The 25,000-nt window shown below is 42.9% G+C and overlaps 1 protein-coding gene across 1 annotated transcript in view; it reads left to right on the top strand.

The window, feature by feature from the left end:
* LOC310862318 (uncharacterized protein) overlaps positions 1-15,234 on the top strand; it is a 43,242-nt gene extending 28,008 nt beyond the window's left edge. The window contains exons 20-33 of the mRNA XM_083770166.1: positions 2,145-2,304; positions 3,486-3,713; positions 5,592-5,636; positions 5,931-6,010; positions 6,718-6,833; positions 7,072-7,261; positions 8,105-8,189; positions 8,569-8,714; positions 10,842-10,932; positions 11,177-11,325; positions 12,386-12,471; positions 12,866-12,935; positions 13,940-14,058; positions 15,031-15,234. Coding sequence (XP_083626292.1) covers positions 2,145-2,304; positions 3,486-3,713; positions 5,592-5,636; positions 5,931-6,010; positions 6,718-6,833; positions 7,072-7,261; positions 8,105-8,189; positions 8,569-8,714; positions 10,842-10,932; positions 11,177-11,325; positions 12,386-12,471; positions 12,866-12,935; positions 13,940-14,058; positions 15,031-15,181 — 1,716 coding nt within the window. The 3' untranslated portion in view covers positions 15,182-15,234. The remainder of the gene's footprint in view (positions 1-2,144; positions 2,305-3,485; positions 3,714-5,591; positions 5,637-5,930; positions 6,011-6,717; positions 6,834-7,071; positions 7,262-8,104; positions 8,190-8,568; positions 8,715-10,841; positions 10,933-11,176; positions 11,326-12,385; positions 12,472-12,865; positions 12,936-13,939; positions 14,059-15,030) is intronic.
* Positions 15,235-25,000: the final 9,766 nt, after the last annotated feature.

Below are 25,000 nucleotides of genomic sequence, written 5' to 3'. Positions count from 1 at the left end.
ATACGTTAGCCTCGGTACCCAGGCTTTTATTTTAATTAGTGTTACTGTTCATGCGTTAGCCTCTGTACCCAGGCTTTTATTTTAATTAGTGTTACTGTTCATACGTTAGCCTCGGTACCCAGGCTTTTATTTTAATTAGTGTTACTGTTCATGCGTTAGCCTCTGTACCCAGGCTTTTATTTTAATTAGTGTTACTGTTCATACGTTAGCCTCAGTACCCAGGCTTTTTTTTTAATTAGTGTTACTGTTCATACGTTAGCCTCGGTACCCAGGCTTTTATTTTAATTAGTGTTACTGTTCATACGTTAGCCTCGGTACCCAGGCTTTTATTTTAATTAGTGTTACTGTTCATACGTTAGCCTCGGTACCCAGGCTTTTTTTTTAATTAGTGTTACTGTTCATACGTTAGCCTCGGTACCCAGGCTTTTATTTTAATTAGTGTTACTGTTCATACGTTAGCCTCGGTACCCAGGCTTTTTTTTTAATTAGTGTTACTGTTCATACGTTAGCCTCGGTACCCAGGCTTTTATTTTAATTAGTGTTACTGTTCATACGTTAGCCTCGGTACCCAGGCTTTTTTTTAAATTAGTGTTACTGTTCATACGTTAGCCTCGGTACCCAGGCTTTTTTTTTAATTAGTGTTACTGTTCATACGTTAGCCTCGGTACCCAGGCTTTTATTTTAATTAGTGTTACTGTTCATACGTTAGCCTCGGTACCCAGGCTTTTATTTTAATTAGTGTTACTGTTCATACGTTAGCCTCGGTACCCAGGCTTTTATTTTAATTAGTGTTACTGTTCATACGTTAGCCTCAGTACCCAGGCTTTTATTTTAATTAGTGTTACTGTTCATACGTTAGCCTCGGTACCCAGGCTTTTTTTTTAATTAGTGTTACTGTTCATGCGTTAGCCTCGGTACCCAGGCTTTTATTTTAATTAGTGTTACTGTTCATACGTTAGCCTCGGTACCCAGGCTTTTATTTTAATTAGTGTTACTGTTCATACGTTAGCCTCGGTACCCAGGCTTTTATTTTAATTAGTGTTACTGTTCATACGTTAGCCTCGGTACCCAGGCTTTTATTTTAATTAGTGTTACTGTTCATACGTTAGCCTCGGTACCCAGGCTTTTATTTTAATTAGTGTTACTGTTCATACGTTAGCCTCGGTACCCAGGCTTTTATTTTAATTAGTGTTACTGTTCATACGTTAGCCTCGGTACCCAGGCTTTTATTTTAATTAGTGTTACTGTTCATGCGTTAGCCTCGGTACCCAGGCTTTTATTTTAATTAGTGTTACTGTTCATGCGTTAGCCTCGGTACCCAGGCTTTTATTTTAATTAGTGTTACTGTTCATACGTTAGCCTCGGTACCCAGGCTTTTATTTTAATTAGTGTTACTGTTCATATGTTAGCCTCGGTACCCAGGCTTTTATTTTAATTAGTGTTACTGTTCATACGTTAGCCTCTGTACCCAGGCTTTTATTTTAATTAGTGTTACTGTTCATACGTTAGCCTCGGTACCCAGGCTTTTATTTTAATTAGTGTTACTGTTCATACGTTAGCCTCGGTACCCAGGCTTTTATTTTAATTAGTGTTACTGTTCATGCGTTAGCCTCGGTACCCAGGCTTTTTTTTTAATTAGTGTTACTGTTCAAACGTTAGCCTCGGTACCCAGGCTTTTATTTTAATTAGTGTTACTGTTCATACGTTAGCCTCGGTACCCAGGCTTTTTATTTTAATTAGTGTTACTGTTCATACGTTAGCCTCAGTACCCAGGCTTTTTATTTTAATTAGTGTTACTGTTCATACGTTAGCCTCGGTACCCAGGCTTTTATTTTAATTAGTGTTACTGTTCAAACGTTAGCCTCGGTACCCAGGCTTTTATTTTAATTAGTGTTACTGTTCATACGTTAGCCTCGGTACCCAGGCTTTTATTTTAATTAGTGTTACTGTTCATACGTTAGCCTCTGTACCCAGGCTTTTATTTTAATTAGTGTTACTGTTCAAAACAAAAACAAAAGCGGGAAAAAAATAAATAAAATCAACTAGTACCAACAAGGTCGACTAGTGGATCTATTAGTCGACTACCGGTAGTTGAATAGTCGACTAGTTGCGTAAAGCCCTTGTGTTGTGTGTGTGTGTTGCAGTTGGCTGCCCAGCGCTGTGCCAAGTCATTCGGCGAGGCAGAAGGAGACAAAGTCAAGGAGTTGAGCTTCATGTTGGACTGGGCCATGGGAGGGTTTCTGCCCAGCGGGCCGCCGGGCTTCGATCCCCCTGCTGGCAGCACGGGCATGGACCCAGTGATAGGTATAACCAAGTACATTAACTCAAGTCTATCGTTCTTAACACCTTTTTTGCCTTGGACGTGTAATCCCATGGGGGGGCCTTGGACGTATACATGACGTATACATGTCTTAAGAGCCTATACAGAGACATATACACCTCTTGAGTGGTTTCATTTTACGCTCTCAAGAGTTAAATTATTGTTAAACATCTGCATTACTTAATTTTACATGAAGTCTACACAATTAGAGAATGTAGGAGAATTGTTTTGATCAACGTTTGCCTGTTATCTCTCCTAATGGTATACCAACATCAATACAGCATGGGTTGTGAACAAAATCTTATCCAACGGCGAGAAAATAATCAACGTGTTGGGTCTGAGAGGCTAAATGTCATCAAATCGTGGGCCGTGTGGCTCAGATGTCAAATGAATAATGGGCCTTGATACAGGTCGGATTAAAGGGGGGGGGGGGCGTGTCTTCTCAAATTAACATCAAATATCTAAATATTGAATCAAGCAACTTTTACAAGAAACAATCTGGAACATATGTCTGGAGTGTACACTAAGAAATAAGAAAGAAATACAGCTTTGGCGTAAGTCTTGTGTCCTTGTTTAAGCCATTCTGGACGGAACCCCTTTTGGTGTTTAAACTAAAGCATTATGTTATTCTTTAGCTATTGAAAAAGAGCAGATATACAAGCTCATAGCGCAGCACTCGGTATATATCCTGTGATCTTCTGTGGCCAGAGGTAATTTCCTGAGGTCTAGTAGGACTATAGTAAAGAATAAAAAAAGAGGCCCAGGCCGTAGCGTAACGGTCTGGGCACCGGACTGGTAATCCAGTCGCAGTGTGCCGCGGGTTCGACTCCCGGACCCGACACGGCCTTTACTGCATGTCATCCCCCCATCTCTCTCCCGTTTCCTGTCAGCCTACTGTCTGTCCCTTCAAAAATCAATAAAAGGCGTAAGCCGCAAAAAAAATATCTTAAAAAAAAAAAAAAGAATAAAAAAAGAAATTGCTACAAAAATGTTGTAAAGAAATACATATGTAGCCCCGTGCTCGAATGCCCCCGTCCCCCTAAAAAAAACAGCTAAAATCCCTAAAACGAAAGAAAGAAGTACATGGAAAAAAAATACACTCACCTTTTACTTTCTCTAATAACAACCTAAAAAACTAAAGTTGTCCTTTGTGTCCTTGTTTAAGATTCTCCTTCGGACCTGCCGGATGACTCTGACTCGGACTTCCAGGCCAAGACGAAGGACTCGGACTCTGACTTCCAGCCCATGGCTACGGACAAGACGAAGGACTCTGACTCTGACGTCCAGCCCATGGCTCCGGCCCATGGCCTCCAGCCCACCATCGCTCCGGCCAAGAGGAAGTACAATGTCTTAAGCAAGAGTAAAAACCGTACCTCCGTCACCTACAGCAGAGGTATGTACAGTATGTTCACGTGTGTACTGTATGTACTGACCGTTGGGGCGGCAGTGGCTCATTGGTATGGCAACCGTGAGGTTCCCAGTTCGATCCCGGGCTCCCCCAGAGTTAGTGTTGAAGTGTCCTTGAGCAAGACTCTGAACCCCTAATTAGCCGTTTGCTAAGTCCCACCCAAGCCCGTTCTTGGCCAATAGCGACGGTTACCAAGTAACGATCCTTGTCAAGCTTTCAATGCTGGTCAAAATGGTTAAGCAGTGTCAATAAATATATTTGCTGTAGCATGTGTGGACCTCAGAAAGAGGGTTTATTTTCTTACCTTGTTATGAGCAAACTAGTCCATTCCATGAATTATTTCGCACCGTTGTGCAGTTTAATAGTAAATATTAGAAATACAAATAGGCTCTCATAGACTTCCATTGTAACGGGGAAACAGCTCTCACTCTTTTAGCACATAAGCGTTTACATCTATGTAAAGTGACTTGGATAAAGGCGCTATACACCATTTTCTCTTTTACTGTATGTGTTCTGTATGTGCTGTAGGTACTAGGGATGTCCGATATTATCGTCGTCCCAATATTATCGGCAGACGATAGCATAGCATTATCTATGGAATTAAATGCTTGTGGTACAGGGTGTAGGGTTGGAAACCTGCTAATTAATCACCTTATGTACGCAGACGATTTGGTCATCTTTAGTCCATATAGTGCTGGCCTTCAACAGCTGTTGAGTGCATGCTAACAGTACGGTGTTGACTTTGACATTAAATACAATGCAAAAAAGAGCAAGATTATGATTGTCCGTAGCAGGGAAGACAGACATTTAACCTTTCCTGACTTTTATCTCTCTGGCTCTATCCTTAGTGTCTGCAGTGAGATTAAATATTTGGGCCACATCATCTCGAATGACCTCTCTGATGACAAGGATATATTTAGACAGCGTCAGATGTTGTATGCGCAAGGAAACATGCTGTGTAGAAAATTTAGCATGTGCTCAGTACCGGTGAAGATCTCACTTTTTAAATCCTTTTGTACACCCCTGTACACCGCCCACCTGTGGTGCCGCTACAAGCAGGCCAGTTTCAGACGATTGACAGTGACCTACAATGACTGTATGAGGCTGCTTCTGAGAGCTCCAAGAAGCTCCAGTGCAAGTCAAATGTTTGTCAGTGTTGGGGTTCCCACCTGCTCTGCTGTGCTACGCAATCTTATGTATAAATTCATGTGTAGGGTATCTGAGTCAGTAAATTACATCATTAATGTCATCACTAACACGATACGTAGTTCTGTCAGGTTCTCCTCCAGACTGTGGAACCATTGGCGAACTTGTCTGTATGTTCGAAACTGAATATGGTGGAACTCTTTTTATTGTATATTTCTTTCTATATTATTATTCTTTTTATCTATTGTGTTGCTGTTCTGTACTGTGATATGGATTCCCCTGAGTCTGCAATAAAGAATCAATCATAATCAATCATAGAAATGTAATATCGGTAATCGGTATCGGTTTATATGCTTTGCTATTATTTTACAGACTAAACAAAGATCTACTGCAAAATAATCAACTTGTTTGTTTTACTTTTTGTGTTTGTCTGTTGTGCACCTGTGAGGTCTGAACTAGATATTATATTGATGTTATCACTATTTTATTTCATTAGATATGCAAAGTTTACTTTTGGTGCAAAACAAATGGCTGCATACATAGGTATCGGTTGATATAGGAATTGGAAATGAAGAGTTGGACAATATCGGGAAATCGGATATCGGCCCCCCAAAAAAGCCAATATCAAACATGTACTGTATGCGTACAGTACATGCTAGCAGAGTTTGAGGAATAATGTTTATTTACCTCATATTTCCTATTTTTTCAACTTTACAGAAGCATTGATAAAAGACGTTGTCAAGAACAGGAAGAAGCTTGAAGGTACGTTTTGGTTCATTTGGTTTTTGGTTTGAATAACGGCGATATGGTTACAGTTATAAATAACAGTGAGGACTGTGATATATGTGATATATGTGTCCTGTTATGGAGCAGCGTTGGTCATTGCAACGTAGCCCGAACCAATCAAATAACCAATACATAGCAGCGTGTAGATCTCAACCAATAATAGTGTTTGGTGTTTGGTAGAGAGGAGGGGCATATAGGAGGGGTAGACAACATCGCTGCACGGCATGTTGTCGCTCCTAAGTCTATTGTTTATTTTGTATTTTCTTTCAGATTTCTGCTTGTCGTGTGGAGCTCCTGAGACTGAAGTGCATCACCCTCTGTTTGAAGGAAACCTGTGTCTGAAGTGCAAGGTAATGTGTCATAGGGCAGGGGTCCTCAATGTTTTTGGCTGGGGAATGCTTTGGCCATATCTCGCTTTTTGGAACATCATCTGGGGACCCCCCCAAAATAATTTGACCAGAGGGGTCGCGACCCACAGGTTGAGAACCGCTGGCATAGGGCATAGGTCACAGGGTATAGGACTGAGGTAATGTGTCATTAACCACTTGTGATTTTTACAAGAGATCGTTTGCGGATGAAGTTTGTGAAGATACAATAAAAGAGAAAAACTCACTCTTGCCACTGTGCGTGCAGTGCGACCCCAGTACCTTTATGAATGATATCGCTCTAAAGCCCAAACCACACCGATGGGTCACCATGCAAGTCCTTGCAACCAAATTGTTGCGAGTAGACGCATGCAGGCGCTAGCAACCGTTGAATTGAACCAATTGAATCACTTTGGGTCGACGTGCGGTGACATGCGCCACCATGTGCCGACGCGCAACAGGACACACGCTGGGAGGAACGCTGAAACCGTGTTGTTGCGTCTCGACCCATGGTGGTGTGGTTTAGGCTTAAGAGGATATAGCGCGCCTGAGAAGTCCGAACATGGTGGTACAAAGAAAAGCTGCCAATCATATCCCAAACACTGTGCTTTCCACCTGGCCACCAGCGGTCATATGATATCCACCAGACCAGTTGTTATATCCCAGACACTGTGCTTTGTGGTGGTTTCCAGGAGAACTTCATTGAGACTCTGTATCGCTACGATGAGGCGGACGGGTATCAGTCCTACTGCACTGTGTGCTGTGCAGGCCAGGAGGTCGTTCTGTGTGGCATCCGCAGCTGCTGCAGGTACGCACGCACGCACACAAACACACGCGCGCGCACACACACACACACACACACACACACACACACACACACACACACAACAACACGTTAAAGTGCGATTGCATTTTTTATAAAATAAGTGTTACAGTAAATTGCTCTATAACGTAATAATAGTAATCATTGAGTGTTTGTCCAGTAACAGTGTTAAATATCTCTCTGTGTCTCTCTCTATCTCTCTCTCTATCTCTCGCTCTCTCAGGTGCTTCTGCAAGGACTGCCTGGACATCCTGGTTCGTCCAGGAACCTTTGACCAGCTGAAGCTCATTGATCCATGGAACTGCTTCATGTGCGACCCGGAGCAGTGTGGCGGAGGAGGACACCTCAAGCGCAGGGACGACTGGTCCACCAAGGTCCAGGAGTTCTTCACCAACAACAGCGCTATGGAATTTGTGAGTGGCCGGGACAATCCTCTCTCCCACACCAATCGGTTCTCATGCCCCTAATTAACACTTTTATTGACTGCCAGAATTGATTTCGGTCTGTGTCCGTACCAGTTTTATTGACTGCCAGAATTGATTTCGGTCTGTGTCCGTTCCCTGCCAAAGGTCCTTTCAGTAAGGTGCCTTATTCAAGGGGCAAAACATTACCCTGGATCTTGACCGGAAGTTAGCGAACGGCTAAGCGATCCCGGGAGGATCGCGGACCACTTGAAGCGAAGACTTTTGTGAAAAATATCGCTTTGATAAAAAAAGAAACCTGGAGAATAGATCTCGTCTTTGGCAGGTTTGGCATTTGGCCAAACTTGTTCTTGGAAGTAGATAAGTTAATCTCATTTGCATGTACACCTGCTGATCTCTAGCTGATGAGCTCTCCATAGCCCTAGGCTTAATTCATTACATGTGCGTTATTTTAGGGTCGCTTGCTGAAAGGTTTTGGGAACCCATGCTCTAGACTAGAGTCTAGACTAGATGCTAGACAGCCCTCCTGGGACCCAATCAGAAGGGAGAGACAACCCCTAACACTTTTAATCTCATCCGCATCTACACTTGGCTGATGATCTGGGACTAGGGCCAGGACCTACGGATGCAATTTCTATGTTTTCCAAATTGTTCAAACATCAAGGTCACACACACCACACTCCACACAAGGCCAAATCCTTTCCCTTTGCTTACATAGCATGTGGATACAGGTGTAGCATCCCTCAGTCCATTTTGTTTGAATATGTTGTACAAAAAAGCGTTTTGAATTGATTGTTTATGCTATGCATATTTGTGTTGTGATTAATTTCACAGAAGCCCCACAGAGTGTATCCGTCCATCCCTGCTCAACAGCGCAGACCCATGAAGGTGTTGTCCCTCTTTGATGGAATAGCCACAGGTCAGTGTTGTTTTGTCTCTCTTTGATGACATAGTGACCTAGAAAGGTAGATGCCTGCAGTTCACTGCCTCACACTGAAGTGCGCCCATAGAGTTCATCATGGCGGCCTCCAGTCACGTGACTCACGTCCCTTCCTTTCATTACGTTCCTTGGCACCAACATGGAAGCTTGCCCTCTCTTGAAAGCATCCGCCCCAGAGCCGAAAGAGGCGTGTACCTTTCTATGACAACGATAGTGACAGTGTTGTCCCTCTTTGATGACATAGCGACCAGTGATATCTTCTACCCTGAGCCATCCCAGACTAGCAAAGTGTGCTGGAATTAGGTGGGCCACGGGGCACAAGACTTACAGTATGTGTGGTTAATGTGTGTCATGACAGGATACCTGACGCTCAAACAGCTGGGCTTCAAGATCGACCGCTACGTGGCCTCAGAGATCTGCGACGACTCCATCGCCGTGGGCATGGTCAGGCACGAAGGCAAGATCGAACACGTGAACGACGTGCGAACCATCACCAGGAAACATGTGAGTACGCTCATAGACTCCAGTGAAATAGTGACACATGCTCATAGACTCCAGTGAAATAGTGACACATGCTCATAGACTCCAGTGAAATAGTGACACATGCTCATAGACTCCAGTGAAATAGTGACACATGCTCATAGACTCCAGTGAAATAGTGACACATGCTCATTAAAGTTAACGGGCCCAAAAATGATGGCCCGGCCCTACCCTAACTGGGTCGGCCCGAGGCCCGGCCCTACCCTAAAAATTGCCATAATGTTAAGCCTGACAAAAGCCCGACAGAAAAAAAGAGAGAGAAAAAAAAAGCAGCACTAAATGGCAACGCAGCGGCGCTGTGTTTCAGTGTGAAAGTGAGAACGGAGATCAACGGATTTATCGAAATAAAGGATGTATGTATCTCACATTAGAATAGGCTATTAATGTTCCATAACTTCCATTTCCAATCATTCTAATGGATTCCATACAGTGGTGGTGGTGACTGGTGAGTAAACACGAATAGCTGCTGCAGTTCCCTCCCTTAGTTTCCTCTGAAGTGAAGTTGCTTTACGTGTAGCTAAGTTATATATCACTGGATTGTTTGGTGACGTTGATTAATAATTAGGTTTTATTCATCGCAGCCAGCTGGGTTAACGAGACTCCGAAAACCTGACGCTTCTTCAGCTGTGATAATCCGATTGATTTTATAAAACATTTAAGCATATGGCAACTTGGCAAATTAACTGGTGGTTAGTAGCTCGTTTGGTGCGCAAACCAGAGGGAAACCAGCGGTAGCAAGGCAAGCAAGCAAGTCTCTCACCGTTCACTGTTCTCTACTGCCTGCGCGCGGGGCAGGCTGCAATGCTGCTCTGGCCTCGTACACACATGCTGGACTGACATGATCTGTTCTGTCTGTGTTTCATGGCCGCCTCATTCTCAATGCTTTTCCAATGGAAGTCACGTGGTTTGACATGTGTGTACGAGGCCTCAGAGTCTGAAATGCCAGTGCGATGCGACCCCGTCTCCAGTCCTCCTCCTGTCACAAGTGAATCGCCTAGCGCAGCCCTCTTCATAATAAATACATACACGTATACACAATCACATTACACAAATAACAGAATTGCTATTTTTATTATAATAACACTTAAAAAAAAGAAGAAAAAAAATGTGGAAAATCACAGAGCCTGAGGCTCGGCCCGGCCCGACTAATTAGCATATTTTTTGGGCCCGGCCCTAAAACGTCGGGTCGGGCTTGGTCGGGCCTGGTCGGGTTCGGGCAGAGTTTGAGAACTTTAATGCTCATAGACTCCAGTGAAATAGTGACACATGCTCATAGACTGCAGTGAAATAATGACACATGCTCATAGACTCCAGTGAAATAGTGACACATGCTCATAGACTGCAGTGAAATAGTGACACATGCTCATAGACTGCAGTGAAATAGTGACACATGCTCATAGACTCCAGTGAAATAGTGACAAATGCTCATAGACTCCAGTGCATTCCGTAAATGTCCGGTTCAGGGCTTTGTCACTATTCGCCAATATAATTCTATGTAGAAGAGCCGCCATTGGACTGGCCCCATGAAGTGACCGGAGGTGATGCAACTCTCTAATTAGTCTAATAGAAGGCTCTGCCCACAGTCATTCAGTAGCTTCTATATGAAGTGACCAGAGGTGATGCAACTCTCTAATAGAAGGCTCTGCGGCTCTGCCCACACTCATTCATCAGCTTCTATATGATAGTGTTCCAGTTCACACTCATTCAGCAGCTTCTATGTGATAGTGTTCCAGCTGTTCACACTCATTCAGCAGCTTCTATATGATAACGTTCCAGTTCACACTCATTCAGCAGCTTCTATATGATAGTGATCCAGTTCACACTCATTCAGCAGCTTCTATATGATAGTGTTCCAGTTCACACTCATTCAGCAGCTTCTATGTGATAGTGTTCCAGTTCACACTCATTCAGCAGCTTCTATATGATAGTGTTCCAGTTCACACTCATTCAGCAGCTTCTATTTGCTAGTGTTCCAGTTCACACTCATTCAGCAGCTTCTATTTGCTAGTGTTCCAGTTCCAATGTGGTCTGCTCAGACTATTTCACTTCTTGACTCGGCTAATGTTGTAACGTCATGTCGTCATGTTGCAGTTGGCAGAATGGGGTCCATTCGACGTGCTGATTGGTGGAAGTCCCTGTAATGACCTGTCCATGGTCAACCCCCTGAGGAAGGGGCTGTATGGTAAGTAAGGATAAAGCATCAGGTACCCTCTAAGACAGTGGTTCTTAACCTGTGGGGTGGGCACCACCAGTGGTCCTTGAGGGGGTTCCATGTGGTCCCCCTGCTAAATGATGGAGAGTTGGTAACCAAATGGACCCTTATAAATTTAGATCTTTAAAATGAATTGATGAAACCAATGTTCTCAACGTTAAATTGTTGTTATTAAACATCTGTAAGCTGTAAATGCGGTCCTCTTTCCTTCCAGAGGGAACGGGCCGTCTGTTCTTTGAGTTCTACAGGATTCTGACCATACTGAGGCCCAGGGAGGACGACGACCGGCCTTTCTTCTGGCTCTTTGAGAACGTGGTGTTCATGGCGGCCAACGACAAGGCCGACATCGGACGCTTCCTGGAGGTGAGCTTTGAGAACGTTAAGTTAGTAGTACTCGAGTCCTTGACTCTGGTCTCGGATCTCAAGTTCACATTTTCATTTACTCGGTCTCGTCTCGGCCTCGAACATTATTTGACTCGGCCTTGACTCGGACCCTTGGTCCGAGTCAAGGCCAGGACCAGGATTCCAATGAAATGAAATAAATGTATTATACGCATATTAGGGAGGTCCTTGAGGCACGTCCCACTGGGAGGAGACCCTGGGGCAGACCAAGGCGCAGTTGGAGGAAATAAATCGACTCACTGGCCTTGGAACGCCTCAGGATCCCCCAGGTATGTTGCTTTGGAGAGGGAAGTCTGGAGCTCTCTGGTGGAGCGACCTGACTATGGATAAGCGGTTGAAGATGGATGGATGGATAGATACCCATATTATGAACCCATTCACGTTAAGATTATAAGAGAGCTGTGTGGCGTATGTAGGCAGCTGTAACGGAGCGCAGCTGACACGCCCGGCCTGCTCTTGCAGTGTTTTCTGTACTTGAGAAAAACTTGACTTGACTTGACTCGGACTTGACGCCCCTTGGACTTAGTATTGACGACTAGTACAACACTCCATTTGGTTCCATTCGACCACTCCATTTGGTTCCATTCGAACACTCCATTTGGTTCCATTCGAACACTCCATTTGGTTCCATTCTCAGAGTTCTCAGAGTTACAGACCTGTTATAGTCATTCAGGGCTATCTATTCATGTATTTCTAGTAATATTTTTGTCCACTAATTTGTCCTTGGCAAAAATGCAATGTTGACAAAAATGGCCACCACAAGCAAACATGACCCCTGTTTTTGAGTGGTGCAACCACTCCTACAACCAGCAATGTCCGTGTGTATCTGAGCACCAGTATATGACTATTAGTACCAGTAGGGGCGCTGTGCCAGAAACAGAGAGAGAGATAGTGCTGCTCTGTTGCCTGCTAATGAGAGAGAGAGAGAGAGAGGGGAGTTGCACCACTCAGTTCACACGGGTGTGATTTTTTTATATTCATTATCTTCAACTGCTTTGTGTTTTTTGATTATTACCTTCAGTGTAATCCCATCTTCATCGATGCGGTGAAGGTCAGCCCCGCCCACAGAGCTCGCTACTTCTGGGGAAACCTCCCTGGCATGAACAGGTATGCATTGACGCCAGTAGCATGCTCTTTATTAATTGCATTTATTTTATTGGTTGATTTCGTCGACTAAAATTAAACAAAAACTATGACGAAAAATGTTGGTCGACTACCTTTTTCACTGACCAAAACTATAAGCTATGATGACTAAAAAACTATGACTAAATAGTAAATATATTGACAATTTCATCAACAAATAAAAAAACAGACACCATTTCTAGGGAGGGACTAGTGGAGAAGAGATCCACAAGTCATTTTAAGGCCCGCCAAATTACATTTTAGTTGACTAATTCAACTGCATATTTAGTTGACTAAAGTTAGACTAAAACTAAAACTCCAAATTGGATTTAGTTTTCACACTCACACATCCTGTTCAAATCCTGTGACCTCTTCCCAGACCTCTGGCCACCTCTCTGGATGATAAGGTCAACCTCCAGGACTGCTTAGAAAACGGACGAGTTGCAAAGGTAAAGAACCGAGATTTAACACGTTTCTGTTTTGATATGTCTTGTTCCTCGTTACTGTGAGTGACATTATTTCACAGTAACAGTATTTATCTTTCCTATTATGTTATAACAATACTTTCCTAAATATATATATTTTTTATATTTTACGGTACATGGGCAACCTGCGGCCCGGGGGCCAAATGCGGTACCCACCTTCACTTAATGTGGCCCGCAGGGTAATATCTGAATACTGATTTGTTTTATTTCAGCTGTTACACAAACATGCAAACATGACCTGCTTTAATTACTTCAGTCTATATTAGTAGCTTAATGACTAGTATTACAATGTATTGTCTTTTTTTGTCTGATGTATTTGTATTTAAGTTAAGTTAACGTACAACTAAATACATTTAAAAATAGCATAAATAGCAGATCTACAAGCTCAAAACGAGTGTGTTGGAATGGAGTGGAAAATGGAGCGTGGAAATATAGTGGCTCTCTGGAGCGAGTGTGGAAATATAGTGGCCCTCTGGAGCGAGTGTGGAAATATAGTGGCCCTCTGGGGCGAGTGTGGAAATATAGTGGCCCTCTGGAGCGAGTGTGGAAATATAGTGGCTCTCTGGAGCGAGTGTGGAAATATAGTGGCCCTCTGGAGCGAGTGTGGAAATATAGTGGCCTTCTGGAGCGAGTGTGGAAATATAGTGGCCCTCTAGAGCGAGTCTCTGTCCCTCGTCTCTCGTCCCCTGTGTCTCTCAGTTTGATAAAGTCAGGACCATCTGTGTCTCTCAGTTTGATAAAGTCAGGACCATCTGTGTCTCTCAGTTTGATAAAGTCAGGACCATCTGTGTCTCTCAGTTTGATAAAGTCAGGACCATAACCTCGTCCCCTGTGTCTCTCAGTTTGATAAAGTCAGGACCATAACCTCGTCCCCTGTGTCTCTCAGTTTGATAAAGTCAGGACCATGTCCCCTGTGTTTCTCAGTTTGATAAAGTCAGGACCATAACCTCGTCCCCTGTGTCTCTCAGTTTGATAAAGTCAGGACTATCACCACCAAGTCCAACTCCATCCGTCAGGGGAAGACGGGTCCTCTCCCAGTCACCATGAACGACAAGGAGGACTACCTCTGGAGCACCGAACTGGAGGAGTAAGTCTTTCTCCTTGTGCATTTCATAACTAGCATGGCCACATGATGTGGTGTTTACAGTAGACAACCATTCTTATGTAACATGCCTTTGGTTGCATTTCAACAGACCAAAAGAACAGAATCCTGCACATAGTGTACCAAAATACTGACGTCACTCGTTCATCCCCTGGTTCACAGAAGTATTTTTGTTCTATGGGGAACAACATGGGGTCATCTTAGAATCGTCTCATATAAGCATTGTGGTCCAAAAATAAGCAAACTATCCTGCCGATATTGTCGGAGAGGTGGCTCTGTATCGTTTACAATAGTCACAACATTAGCGTTTTCTCGCCGTCAGTTGATGCTTCCTATCCATGTTAGTCAAACCGCCGGGATGATTTGTTTATTTTTGGAACACATATTTGACACAATATTAAACACGTGAATGGGAATAAAACATAAAAAAAAAGAGAAATTACCCAGGTAGGATGTGGAAATGATGTCAAACTCCGGTGCTCTGTTGTCTTCACGTGTACTGTCGGTTACTGTAATAGATGTAGGTTATATTAGGGTAATATTCGTTGCTGTCGGGAGGAAACCTCATAACTCCACTTTTGAGGTTTTTGATTTTTTTTTGCATCAATCAGTGCTATTGAACACCCGTCTGTGTGTTGTTTCAAAAATATTGAACCAATCGAAAGTGGTAAAAAACGCTTTGGAGAAAACCTCTTAACTCAATTGGACCCTCAAACTGTCTGCTAAAGCAACTAACTCCACCACCACTCCCCCTCTCATGGAAGTAATTGACAATATATAAACTCACAACACCAACTTTGATGGGGCAGTAATAGTATTGCTTTGTTTTGAAAATATACGGTTTTCTTAATTTCCTGAAAAGGTTTTTTCCCGACAGCAGAGATATATGTATGAGCAACAAGGAGGACTATATACCTCTGGTCCACCGAAAAACCATCACTTGTGTGCTTCCTGCAGGATCTTCGGCTTCCCCAAACACTACACAGACGTGAACAACATGGGGAGGAGCCAGAGGCAGAGGCTGCTGGGGCGATCGTGGAGCGTCCCGGTCATCCGTCACCTGTTCGCTCCGCTCAAGGACTACTTTGAATGTCAGTCTATCAACTGAAGCTCCGCTGAAGGACCTACTTTGAATGTCAGTCTATCAACTGAAGCTCCGCTGAAGGACCTACTTTGAATGTCAGTCTATCAACCGAAGCTCCGCTGAAGGACCTACTTTGAATGTCAGTCTGTCAACTGAAGCTCCGCTGAAGGACCTACTTTGAATGTCAGTCTATCAACCGAAGCTCCGCTGAAGGACCTACTTTGAATGTCAGTCTATCAACCGAAGCTCCGCTGAAGGACCTACTTTGAATGTCAGTCTGTCAACTGAAGCTCCGCTGAAGGACCTACTTTGAATGTCAGTCTGTCAACTGAAGCTCCGCTGAAGGATTTAAGGTGGTTGCACACTGGACACGTTTTTCGGAAAACCGATAGCGAAACGCCGCTAAAAATCCGAAAAACGCACTCTGTGTGCAGGGACCTTTACTTTGAATGTCAGTCTGTCAACTGAAGCCTTCACCACGGAAACTCATTGACTGCCACGTGTTAATTACAATAATTACTTCATTCGCCCGTGCCGAGGTCTTTCAGCCGTGTCTTAATTCAACGTGAAAACAAATTACCCCTGGCCCGTGAACCGGAAGTGAAAACTGCCTATGTTAAATCTATCGCATAAAAAAAGAAAGAAAAAAAGAATGAAACATACATTTTGTAAATGCGATCAGCGACGGGGCCGCGATCAGCCGTAAGCAAAGCTAGTTTTAATTAGAATCGAAATATGGGATTAGAATCCGAGATAAAAGCATAACCGGTCCTCTCTCATTCATTATGACACGGCACCATTTCTGTCTACTCACTCCGTGTCTCTCAGTGCCATCTTCTGACAAGCATTTGTGAGGACCAGTTGACCTTATGCAGACCACGGCCATCTTGCCATTAAGTTAATGGCAGGGTGGTAACTAGCCGTGATTGGGTACAGGATTTAGTTACGACATACTATTGGTCCGAGTGTCATTAGACCGACAACCTACCTCAAAACCTAACCCTAACCGCAAGCACAGGAGCAGCGCATGTTCGACCGCATGTCCGACCGCATGTCCGACCGTTGTTCCCGCATGTCGGATCTTTGGTGTGTCGGATCTGCGTGTGCATTAAACGACGTCAAACTCGCCAACATTGCAGCTGTACGAAAAGCTTGAATTATCCTCTTTGTGTTTTGTTTCATAAAAATCAACCGTAGACATTATGTTATAAGCTACTTAATGTCAAGAAATTCATTGCAGGTGATTATTTTTGCAAAGTGTTAGTTTGGAAGCGCTCACTTTCAGCAAAGCAATGTCCTGCTACCTCCTGCATTAGGTGCAAATTTAAATCCAGTGATATCCAACCCCAATCCAACGAGCACTTCCAAACTCCAACACTTAACAATTGTGGCTAGTTACCACCCTGCCATTAACATAAAGGCAAGATGGCCGTGGTCTGCATAAGTTAAATTATATGACGAGTGCTCTTTAAATCCTACACACTTTGTCATGCGAAAAAATTATGACAAACAGCAGATCTACAACCTCACAATGTGCCGCACTGTGACACGTTGTGAGCTTGTAGATCCGTTGTTTTTGCAATTTGCAAACGTGGAAACATGTGTCCCAAATGGAAAACGCTGAGCCTACAGAGGTTAATGTGGTTACAGTTACAGTGGCTTCACTCGCTGACACGAATGTTACGTCCAATACCGAGTCACGTGTGAAGAAGTGTACTTGACATCGACACGCATTCATAGCAGCAGCTAAACATGGCCATGTCTGAGGTTTACAGCAGCTAAACATGGCCATGTCTGAGGTTTACAGCAGCTAAACATGGCCATGTCTGAGGTTTACAGCAGCTAAACATGGCCATGTCTGAGGTTTACAGCAGCTAAACATGGCCATGTCTGAGGTTTACAGCAGCTAAACATGGCCATGTCTGAGGTTTACAGCAGCTAAACATGGCCATGTCTGAGGTTTACAGCAGCTAAACATGGCCATGTCTGAGGTTTACAGCAGCTAAACATGGCCATGTCTGAGGTTTACAGCAGCTAAACATGGCCATGTCTGAGGTTTACAGCAGCTAAACATGGCCATGTCTGAGGTTTACCAGTGACAGTGTGGCACCTTCTGTGTGTGCACGTATCTGCTAACGAGGTGAAGAAACAGACTATTGAAATGGCGCGTTTTCATTTACATTCTGTTTTGTTTTTGGTAGTTTGGCGGGGGGGGGCTTTATTGATAGTGGAAAGTGGAGAAAGACAGGAGAGACGGGGAGTGACATACAGCAAAGGTCGTCAGGAACAGGACTCAAACCCGCGATGTGCTGTTAGGCCTCATTAGGAGCCTAGATGCGAGGAGGACCAGGGACGTGCACGCATAGACATCAAAGGGGGCTTCAGCACCTGCCCTTTTACCCGTCTGTAAAACAACTGCCCTCTCCAGACCACGAATACAGCATTTACTATGGTTAAAGAAATGCAAATGCCCCTCTTTTCCATGCCATACCGGAAGGCAGCATTCAGTCTCCTAAACTTGAACGTAGCATTTTGCATTGAACAAATTTGTTTCGAAATCCATGTCGTTACACTGCATCGCCACTAGCTAAAGAGTGCTGGAGTGCTGATCTACTGTACAAGCTCTCAACGCGTCGCAGTGCGACGCATTGAGAGCTTGTCGATCTGCTATTTCTGCTATTTTTACAGGATTTCAACCCTGCCTCTCTAACACTCTCTGCACGTCCCTGGCGAGCACCTGATTTTTTTTTTAACAGCTGGAGGTGTGAAATGACTGAAGGTTGAGCAACCACATGACCAATAGGTTTGTTTAACACACAAGGTAACGCTTCCTTAACGCTTCCTTAACTGAAAACAATGAGGGGTTTTGTGGGCCAGGGCCCACAAAACCCCTCATTGTTTTCAGTTTCACGATTCCTTTCATGCAATAAGAACTATACAAACTGACTTCATCCGTCTCCAACCGCTTATCCGGAGTCGGGTCGCAAACTGACTTCAGTGTTTCTTAAAATGTTTGTGGAACAACGATGCCGTTATCAAACGATCAATCAGCCTGGATCTCAACAGTTATCTACCTCACCGTGGTGCATGGTTTGCTGCCAATAACTCTTTTTTTAATTTAATTTAATGCGTGAAATTTTCTAAAAGTTTCTAGTTTTTATATTTTGTGTTATGACGTTCTTATAAGGGATTGTTGTTTTTTAGGACCTAATTATGTTCATTATATTACTAATCATGTTTACTCACTTGGAGCAAATCTGTGAAATTAATCTTTTTTTAAAAGCAACTTAAAACCAAACAACTTGGTCTCTTGTTGACCAGTTTTTACTCTCCATATATCATTGGATTAGTGTGTTTTACTAACATGCATTATTACTTTTTCTTTTGACTTAAGCGTGTTTCTTACTGAATGTCAGCGTTAAAGGAAAAAAAAACTTTAATCTGTCGTTTTTAGATCTGATAATGACGAGTGGTACAGGTGAACAATTACAGAAGAACAGCCAGAGCGCACCGCAGCTCCATTACTGTGCGCGCTGCATGGGTCTTGCGCTAAATCGCTTATTTTGATCACTCACATTTTCTCTGTCTTTCATAATGACCAGATAAGCTCCACAGTGTTTTGTCTCAAATGGGCTGCCGTAAAAAGAAAGAAAGAAGGTGAACTATAGTGTAAGACCCGGGCCAGCGTGCATACTCTGAATGTCAGTCTCCTGGTTTTCATCAGAATATGTGAGACACTGATTTCATTTCCAAGGAACCCCATAACTGTGTACGAATGGAACCAAATGGAACCTATTTCTCAAAGTTACAGACGTGTAATGGTCATTTAGGGATAGTTTGTTGTGTTTGTACTCATTTTGTCCGTGGCAAACATTTATTCTTGACAAAATGTCCACTACAAGCCAGCATAGCGATTTACCCATTCTCATCAGGACTCATTGGTTTGTGCTCAAATATACTGTACTTTTTGAGTGGTGCAACCACTATTTTTTTAAATGTAGAAGTTGAGCTTTATAAAAAACTATTGATTTGGGGTGTTGTTTAAGATCATGTTGAACTTAGGCCTTCAAGTGTACTGCAATCATGTTACTATTTCCTTGTATTTACCTCATCCAGTCATTGAGTATTTTGTGTGAAATGCATGTTTGTTTTTGTTTTTTTACCAACAGTCATAGGTCATTAAAAGGGTTAATTTCATCAAGCCAGACCAGTGTTCCTTAACCCGTTCAGGACGGGAACCCCTTTTGGTGTTTTAAGCATTATGTTATACTTTAGCTAATGTAAAATAGCAGATCTACAAGCTCATATAGCGCTGCACCGAGTGCTGCGCTATGAGTTTGTAGATTTGCTATTTTTGAAAAATCGTGATATTGTGGCACAAATCTTTAAAGCACTGCTTTAACTCCAAAGACTGGTTTATTGACTTCTCTTGATAAGAACACATGAATCAATGCAAGCGTGAATGACTCAACGTGCTTCACCGACAACACAACAACATACTGACATCCGGGCCTTTTCTTCAGTGGTGTTACTAGTATTCTGACATTCCAAGCGCCCCCTTATGGATGAAAGGTTAAGCTGTCAAAGGGATAAACATTACAACCCTCTTCTCCTTAGTTTTTTTTCTTCAATTATTTCTCCTAACAGCTATTGTCAACACACAAAATACGGCATGCATTGTATCGGAACCAGAGTCCATTCTTTTTTTTTTTTACAGTCTATGGTCCATTCACATTATTCAAAATCAGCCAGATGTGACGGGCTCTGTTGACCCTGACCGGGTATCTACGGACAGGTGACTCTGGATGAGGTGTGTTAGGGGGCTAAGGGCTCTGCGCTATAGGGGCTCTGGGTGTTGTATTTCAGACCAGTCCATGGCATCTCCTCCGCCATCCATAGTCTGTGATCCACACTGAGAGTGGAGATCTCTCGATCCTTGACCACCAGTTTGAAGTGGGATGAGTTTCGGGTGATGACATGGTTGTCATTTTTAGCTGTCACCATGGAACCTTTGATAGCAATGACCTTTTAAGGTAACATTACATATAGTATGTGGTCCGAGACGGTCAGGGGACCATAGTATAATTGGCTTTTTGTCAATCTGAATCCAACATATAAAAAACATGTTTGTGATTTCTGTTTGTTTAATTGTGTCATATGGAGATTTGATATTACCTGATATGCATATTTCATATTCATATGGGTTTTGTGAATCATGCACAAACAAACACACACTTTGACCTTCAATATATTTAAAGGGATTGTGACATTAAAAAATGGTTTTGGAATTGTTCTTTTTTTTTTTTGGTTATCTAATCACAATTGCACCCAAAAAACATGAACTTTTAACATTCAGTCGAATTTCTGTGATCTGGGGTTTTCTGGCTCAAACAGGTGCTCTGATTTGCCAGCAGTAAGTGACATCACTTGCTGCAAATCCCATTATGTCAATGGGATTTGCCAGCAGATGTCATTGTTTCACTGTGTTGCCTGTTTTCATTGTAGCTCAAAAGGCCCAAAAAACCCTAAAGAAAACTTCAGACCACAGAAAATCCACTAAATGTTCAAAGTTCAGGTTTTTTGGGTGTAATTGAGGTCATAAAACCTAAAAGAAATGAAAATGAATGTCATAAAACCTTTAAGAACATTGTCAAATGTCCAGAAATGAGGAAAATTACTGATCTACAAGCTCACTTTGCAATGAGTTGCCAATGTGTCTCCATGTGAACCGCAAACCTGCACCACTCTGTTCACACGGGTGAACTAGATACATTATAGTAACGTAAGTTAACTTAAGTAACACTTAAGTACGGGTGTGTTCATCTTCTAGAAGAGCATGAGAGACCTGGGGGTGTGGCCTAACGAGGTCATCATCAGACAGCTGGAGTTTGCCGAGCAGTATCCACCCAATTACGACCAGGTGTGTAATGATGTGGGGCGTGTGGGCCATGCTTATATGTTCGCATCAGCCCAGAGATGAGTCCCTATTTTTTGTCTGAAATTGTGGGACGTTAATTAAGAGTCAGTTTTTCCGCCCCCCACACTCACTACACACACTATGACTATAGTATCATTGGCACAAGCACACACTGTTTACCTTTCGTTATAAGCTTTTACATGGCGGGAGTCAGCGAGAAACAGCCACAAGCAGATTCCACCTTCCTAAGAGGGTCCGGCGGAAGTCCACTTCATAACTCAATTAATTGAAGAAGGAATCGATAGAATAATACAAATCTATATGTTGCAGCCCTATTTGGAAATGTATCTCTTTTTGACAGCTTGCTTGTGTCAGATGTAGCCTACAGCTTGATGCAACGCTGCAACAGACTGAATCTATATCTTGTAGTGGTCAACACGCCAACACGGCATTGCAAACCAGTATGTTGTATAACATTGTAAATGTATTTATGATATATTTTTTATAAATATGAATGCAATTCTATAAAAGATTTGTGTGAATGCTTCTTTTACCAAATTCATTATGACTTGACACAAGCAATATGTGCAAAAGTACAGCGACAAACGGCCCCAAAATAAAACACTAAATTATATGATTCTTATTATATCATTTTGGTTAATGGTAAAGCACTTAATTCTTTACATTCATCGGTATTTCTTGTTTGTTGAATGACTACAGTGTACGGTTCAGTTATTGCAGAGCTAAAATCATTTCATTAAAGACAGTTACTGAATAACTGAATACTTTTTATGGAGCCTTATTCTTTCCCTGATGCTTTTCATTTTACAAAACAATTATTAAAATGAAATAAAAGTACCGGCATTAAAAAAACATGGGCAGAAAAAAGGACATGTGTTTTCGATGAATCTAACATTTTTTAAATCGAGTTTATCTAAATAGCCTACTGACTCCAGCAAATTAGAAACTGTCTGGGGACTTCACAAAAGCCTGAGTAGACGTGAAATGTCCCTTTAAAAACATTTTTCCTTTATTATTATTACATTTTAGAAGAAATGGTCTATTTTACTCACCCTTTGGTGCCCTGATTCTGACAATGCTTGTCTGTAGGAGGCGGTGGTGGCATGGGCTTAGACTAGTATACTATTCAGTACAAAGCATTACAGATCTGTACTGGAGCCATTAGATCAACCCTTAATGTGAAGCACTTTGAGCTGCATTTATGTATGAAAGGTGCTATACAAATAAAGTTTATTATTATTATTATTATTATTATTATTAATGTAGTGTCAATAGAGGCAGGAGAAATGCCACTGGAGCTGAGGAGAGAGAAGCTTTCACTGGCATACTGGATCAGAATTAAAGGTAGTGGGGGAAACCCAGTTAAGAGGGCACTGGTGGATTGCTGGGAGTATGTCAGCTTCCAGGGGAGGGGGTTTGTATGGATTTGGCAAGAGAGAGCTAGGGCATATGAATTTGAGATGGCAGAATTCACTATGACCTCCACAGTTAGTGGCTGTTCCCAGACGTTAAAGTGGACCTGAACATTATTGAAAATAAAATATATATACAGCTGAGGCGGTGGCAATCATCACTGGGTTACAATGGGTGGAGGAGGTTAGACCAGAGCGGGTGGTGGTGTGCACAGACTCACTAGCAGTGTTGAAAAGCCTGCAGTCTGAAAAGTCAGTTAGAGTTAGAGAGGACCTAGTTATTGAGATTAACCAGTAGGACTACACAGAGGTGGCCTGGATATTCAGTTTTGTTCGGTTCCAGCACATAGCTTAAGGGGCTGGCAGGGAACGAGTCGAGGGCGGACAAGCTTGCCAAAAGGGCAACTCAGCAGGAGATAGCATTACGAGTGTTACTAGGAAAGGGTGAAGGGAAAGCAATGGTCAAAAAGAAAGGGATGGAAATTTGGCAGAGAAGGTGGGACGAAGACCTGAAAGGACGAGGGTACTACAAGGTACAAAAGACAGTAGCCACTAAGGAGTAGGCTATAATGAAAAGAATAGAAGTGAAGAAAAATTCATTACAAGGATAAGGGTGGGCCACACTGGGTTAAACAGCACCCTTTTTACCATGGGTAAGGCAGAGAGCAACAAATGTTGGGGAAATAGAAAATGTTGAGCATGTTTTACTGAACTGTGATAGGTACATAGTAGCCCTCCAAGCAGAACCCAATGGTACTGAAGTTTCTGACATTTTTGACGACACAGACCATGGGGCCCTGTTCCAGCAGTATCCTGCCACCTGGTACGCGGACATAATAAAACATAAACACCGTGTTTACGGCCTGTCTGCGCTCTTTGACGGCATTCTTTCGTGTGAGGGCTTCTGAATATGTGAAGTATAAGTACCTATACATGCCGCTGCGAATATCTCCTGTGGCGCGGAAGCCGTTAAGTATTTTTAATCTTTGTTTTACCGATTTGGTCGCTTTGATTCTTCTCTTCCTTCCTTGTTTATTGACACCTCATTGTACCGCCTATCTGGCTAGCTAGTGGCGCTATAGCTATGACAGAGCAGATCAGAGGCAGGGACGTAGCCGCACAAGCCAACCGCACACCGGGAGGCGGTACAATAAACGGTAAACAAACAAGAAGAAATAAAGTGACCAAATCGGTCAAACAAAGATTAAAAATACTTAACGGCTTCCGCGCCACAGGAGATATTCGCAGCGGTTTGTATAGGTACTTATAGTTCACAAATTTTATTACAGAACTTCCACAGTTGTATTAAATAACTATTGTCATCAGGTCTGGCTTTGACAAAATATAATGCAGCAGGTACACCAATAAAGATGCAAAAAGACATCTTAACCCGCTTGCCACTTGTATTACATTTAAAGGTGTGGTACATTTTAGACTACCTAGTCCTTACTGAATACAGAGACTTTGAGATACCTTAGACCAAAAGCGGAGAAAGTTGGGCCACAGCATGCAGCTTGACAATGTTTCCTTGATTGGTTTATTTCAGACTCTGAGACGAAGGCAGCTGGAGAACAGACTATAGGGCTCCAATTTCGTCGCCGCCTTTACCCACGACGCGGCCCGCAATTCAGCCGCTGCCCGGAAATTACGAATATAGGAGCTTCCTCTGTCCCTTAACGTTATTTTGGTTCAGTGTCACTCGCTATCCTTTTTGCAGACACCGGTATTTGCGCCTAGAGGTGTGGTCATGAGCGTGCTGGCACACTTTCCCCTAAATTGCTATTTTGGTCACACACATTTGGGAAAGCGATAGTGGAGTTTCAAAGCACCTGTAATGCCAAATTAGTTTGGTAAAGAGCGGCGCGCACGGAGCGTCATCTCTCCTTATATTCTCCTGTATTCTCTATGTATTTACCGAACTTTCCTTTTCGCTTCATACCATTCCGTAGAGACGGCCTACACGCACAATCTATATACCAAATGAAAGCCCTAATTTAAAAAGATTAGTGAGATTTGAGCGAGTTGTGACTCAATGAAAAGACGAGTGTTCTTGGCTCTGTGGACTGGGAGCAGGGTGCAAGGTACATCAAGACTTTAAGGCAGCAATTAACACATCACTCTTCCATGGGCTATAGACCGTAAGGCTATGAAGCAATATAGAACTGGGCATAACGGGCAACGGATATGGGATCTCTTAAAGGCAATGGCACGTGGACTGGTGATTGGTTTAATTATTGTAACACCCAAACCACACATATGCATAATATAACGGGTAACGGAGGTCTTTTAGGGATTTAGACAGGTAACCAAAATACCAACTTTAGTGGGGGAACACCCCTTCCCCACTGCTAAATCCCAAAACTGTATTTAGAAAGATCGGACGAAAATGGAGCCGTAATGTCTCCATTTTCGGCACCGCTTTTAGCCCTAAACTTCTTTGCCTTTTTTAATATTTTGCAAAACATTTTTGAATAGTAAAAATGGCCAGTCTAC

The sequence above is a fragment of the Protomyctophum parallelum genome (genome assembly GCF_964188405.1).
Source record: "Protomyctophum parallelum genome assembly, chromosome: 7".
Lineage (NCBI taxonomy): Eukaryota > Metazoa > Chordata > Actinopteri > Myctophiformes > Myctophidae > Protomyctophum > Protomyctophum parallelum.
Note: the sequence above shows the minus strand (reverse complement) of the source record. Positions and strands in the feature narration are given on the sequence as shown.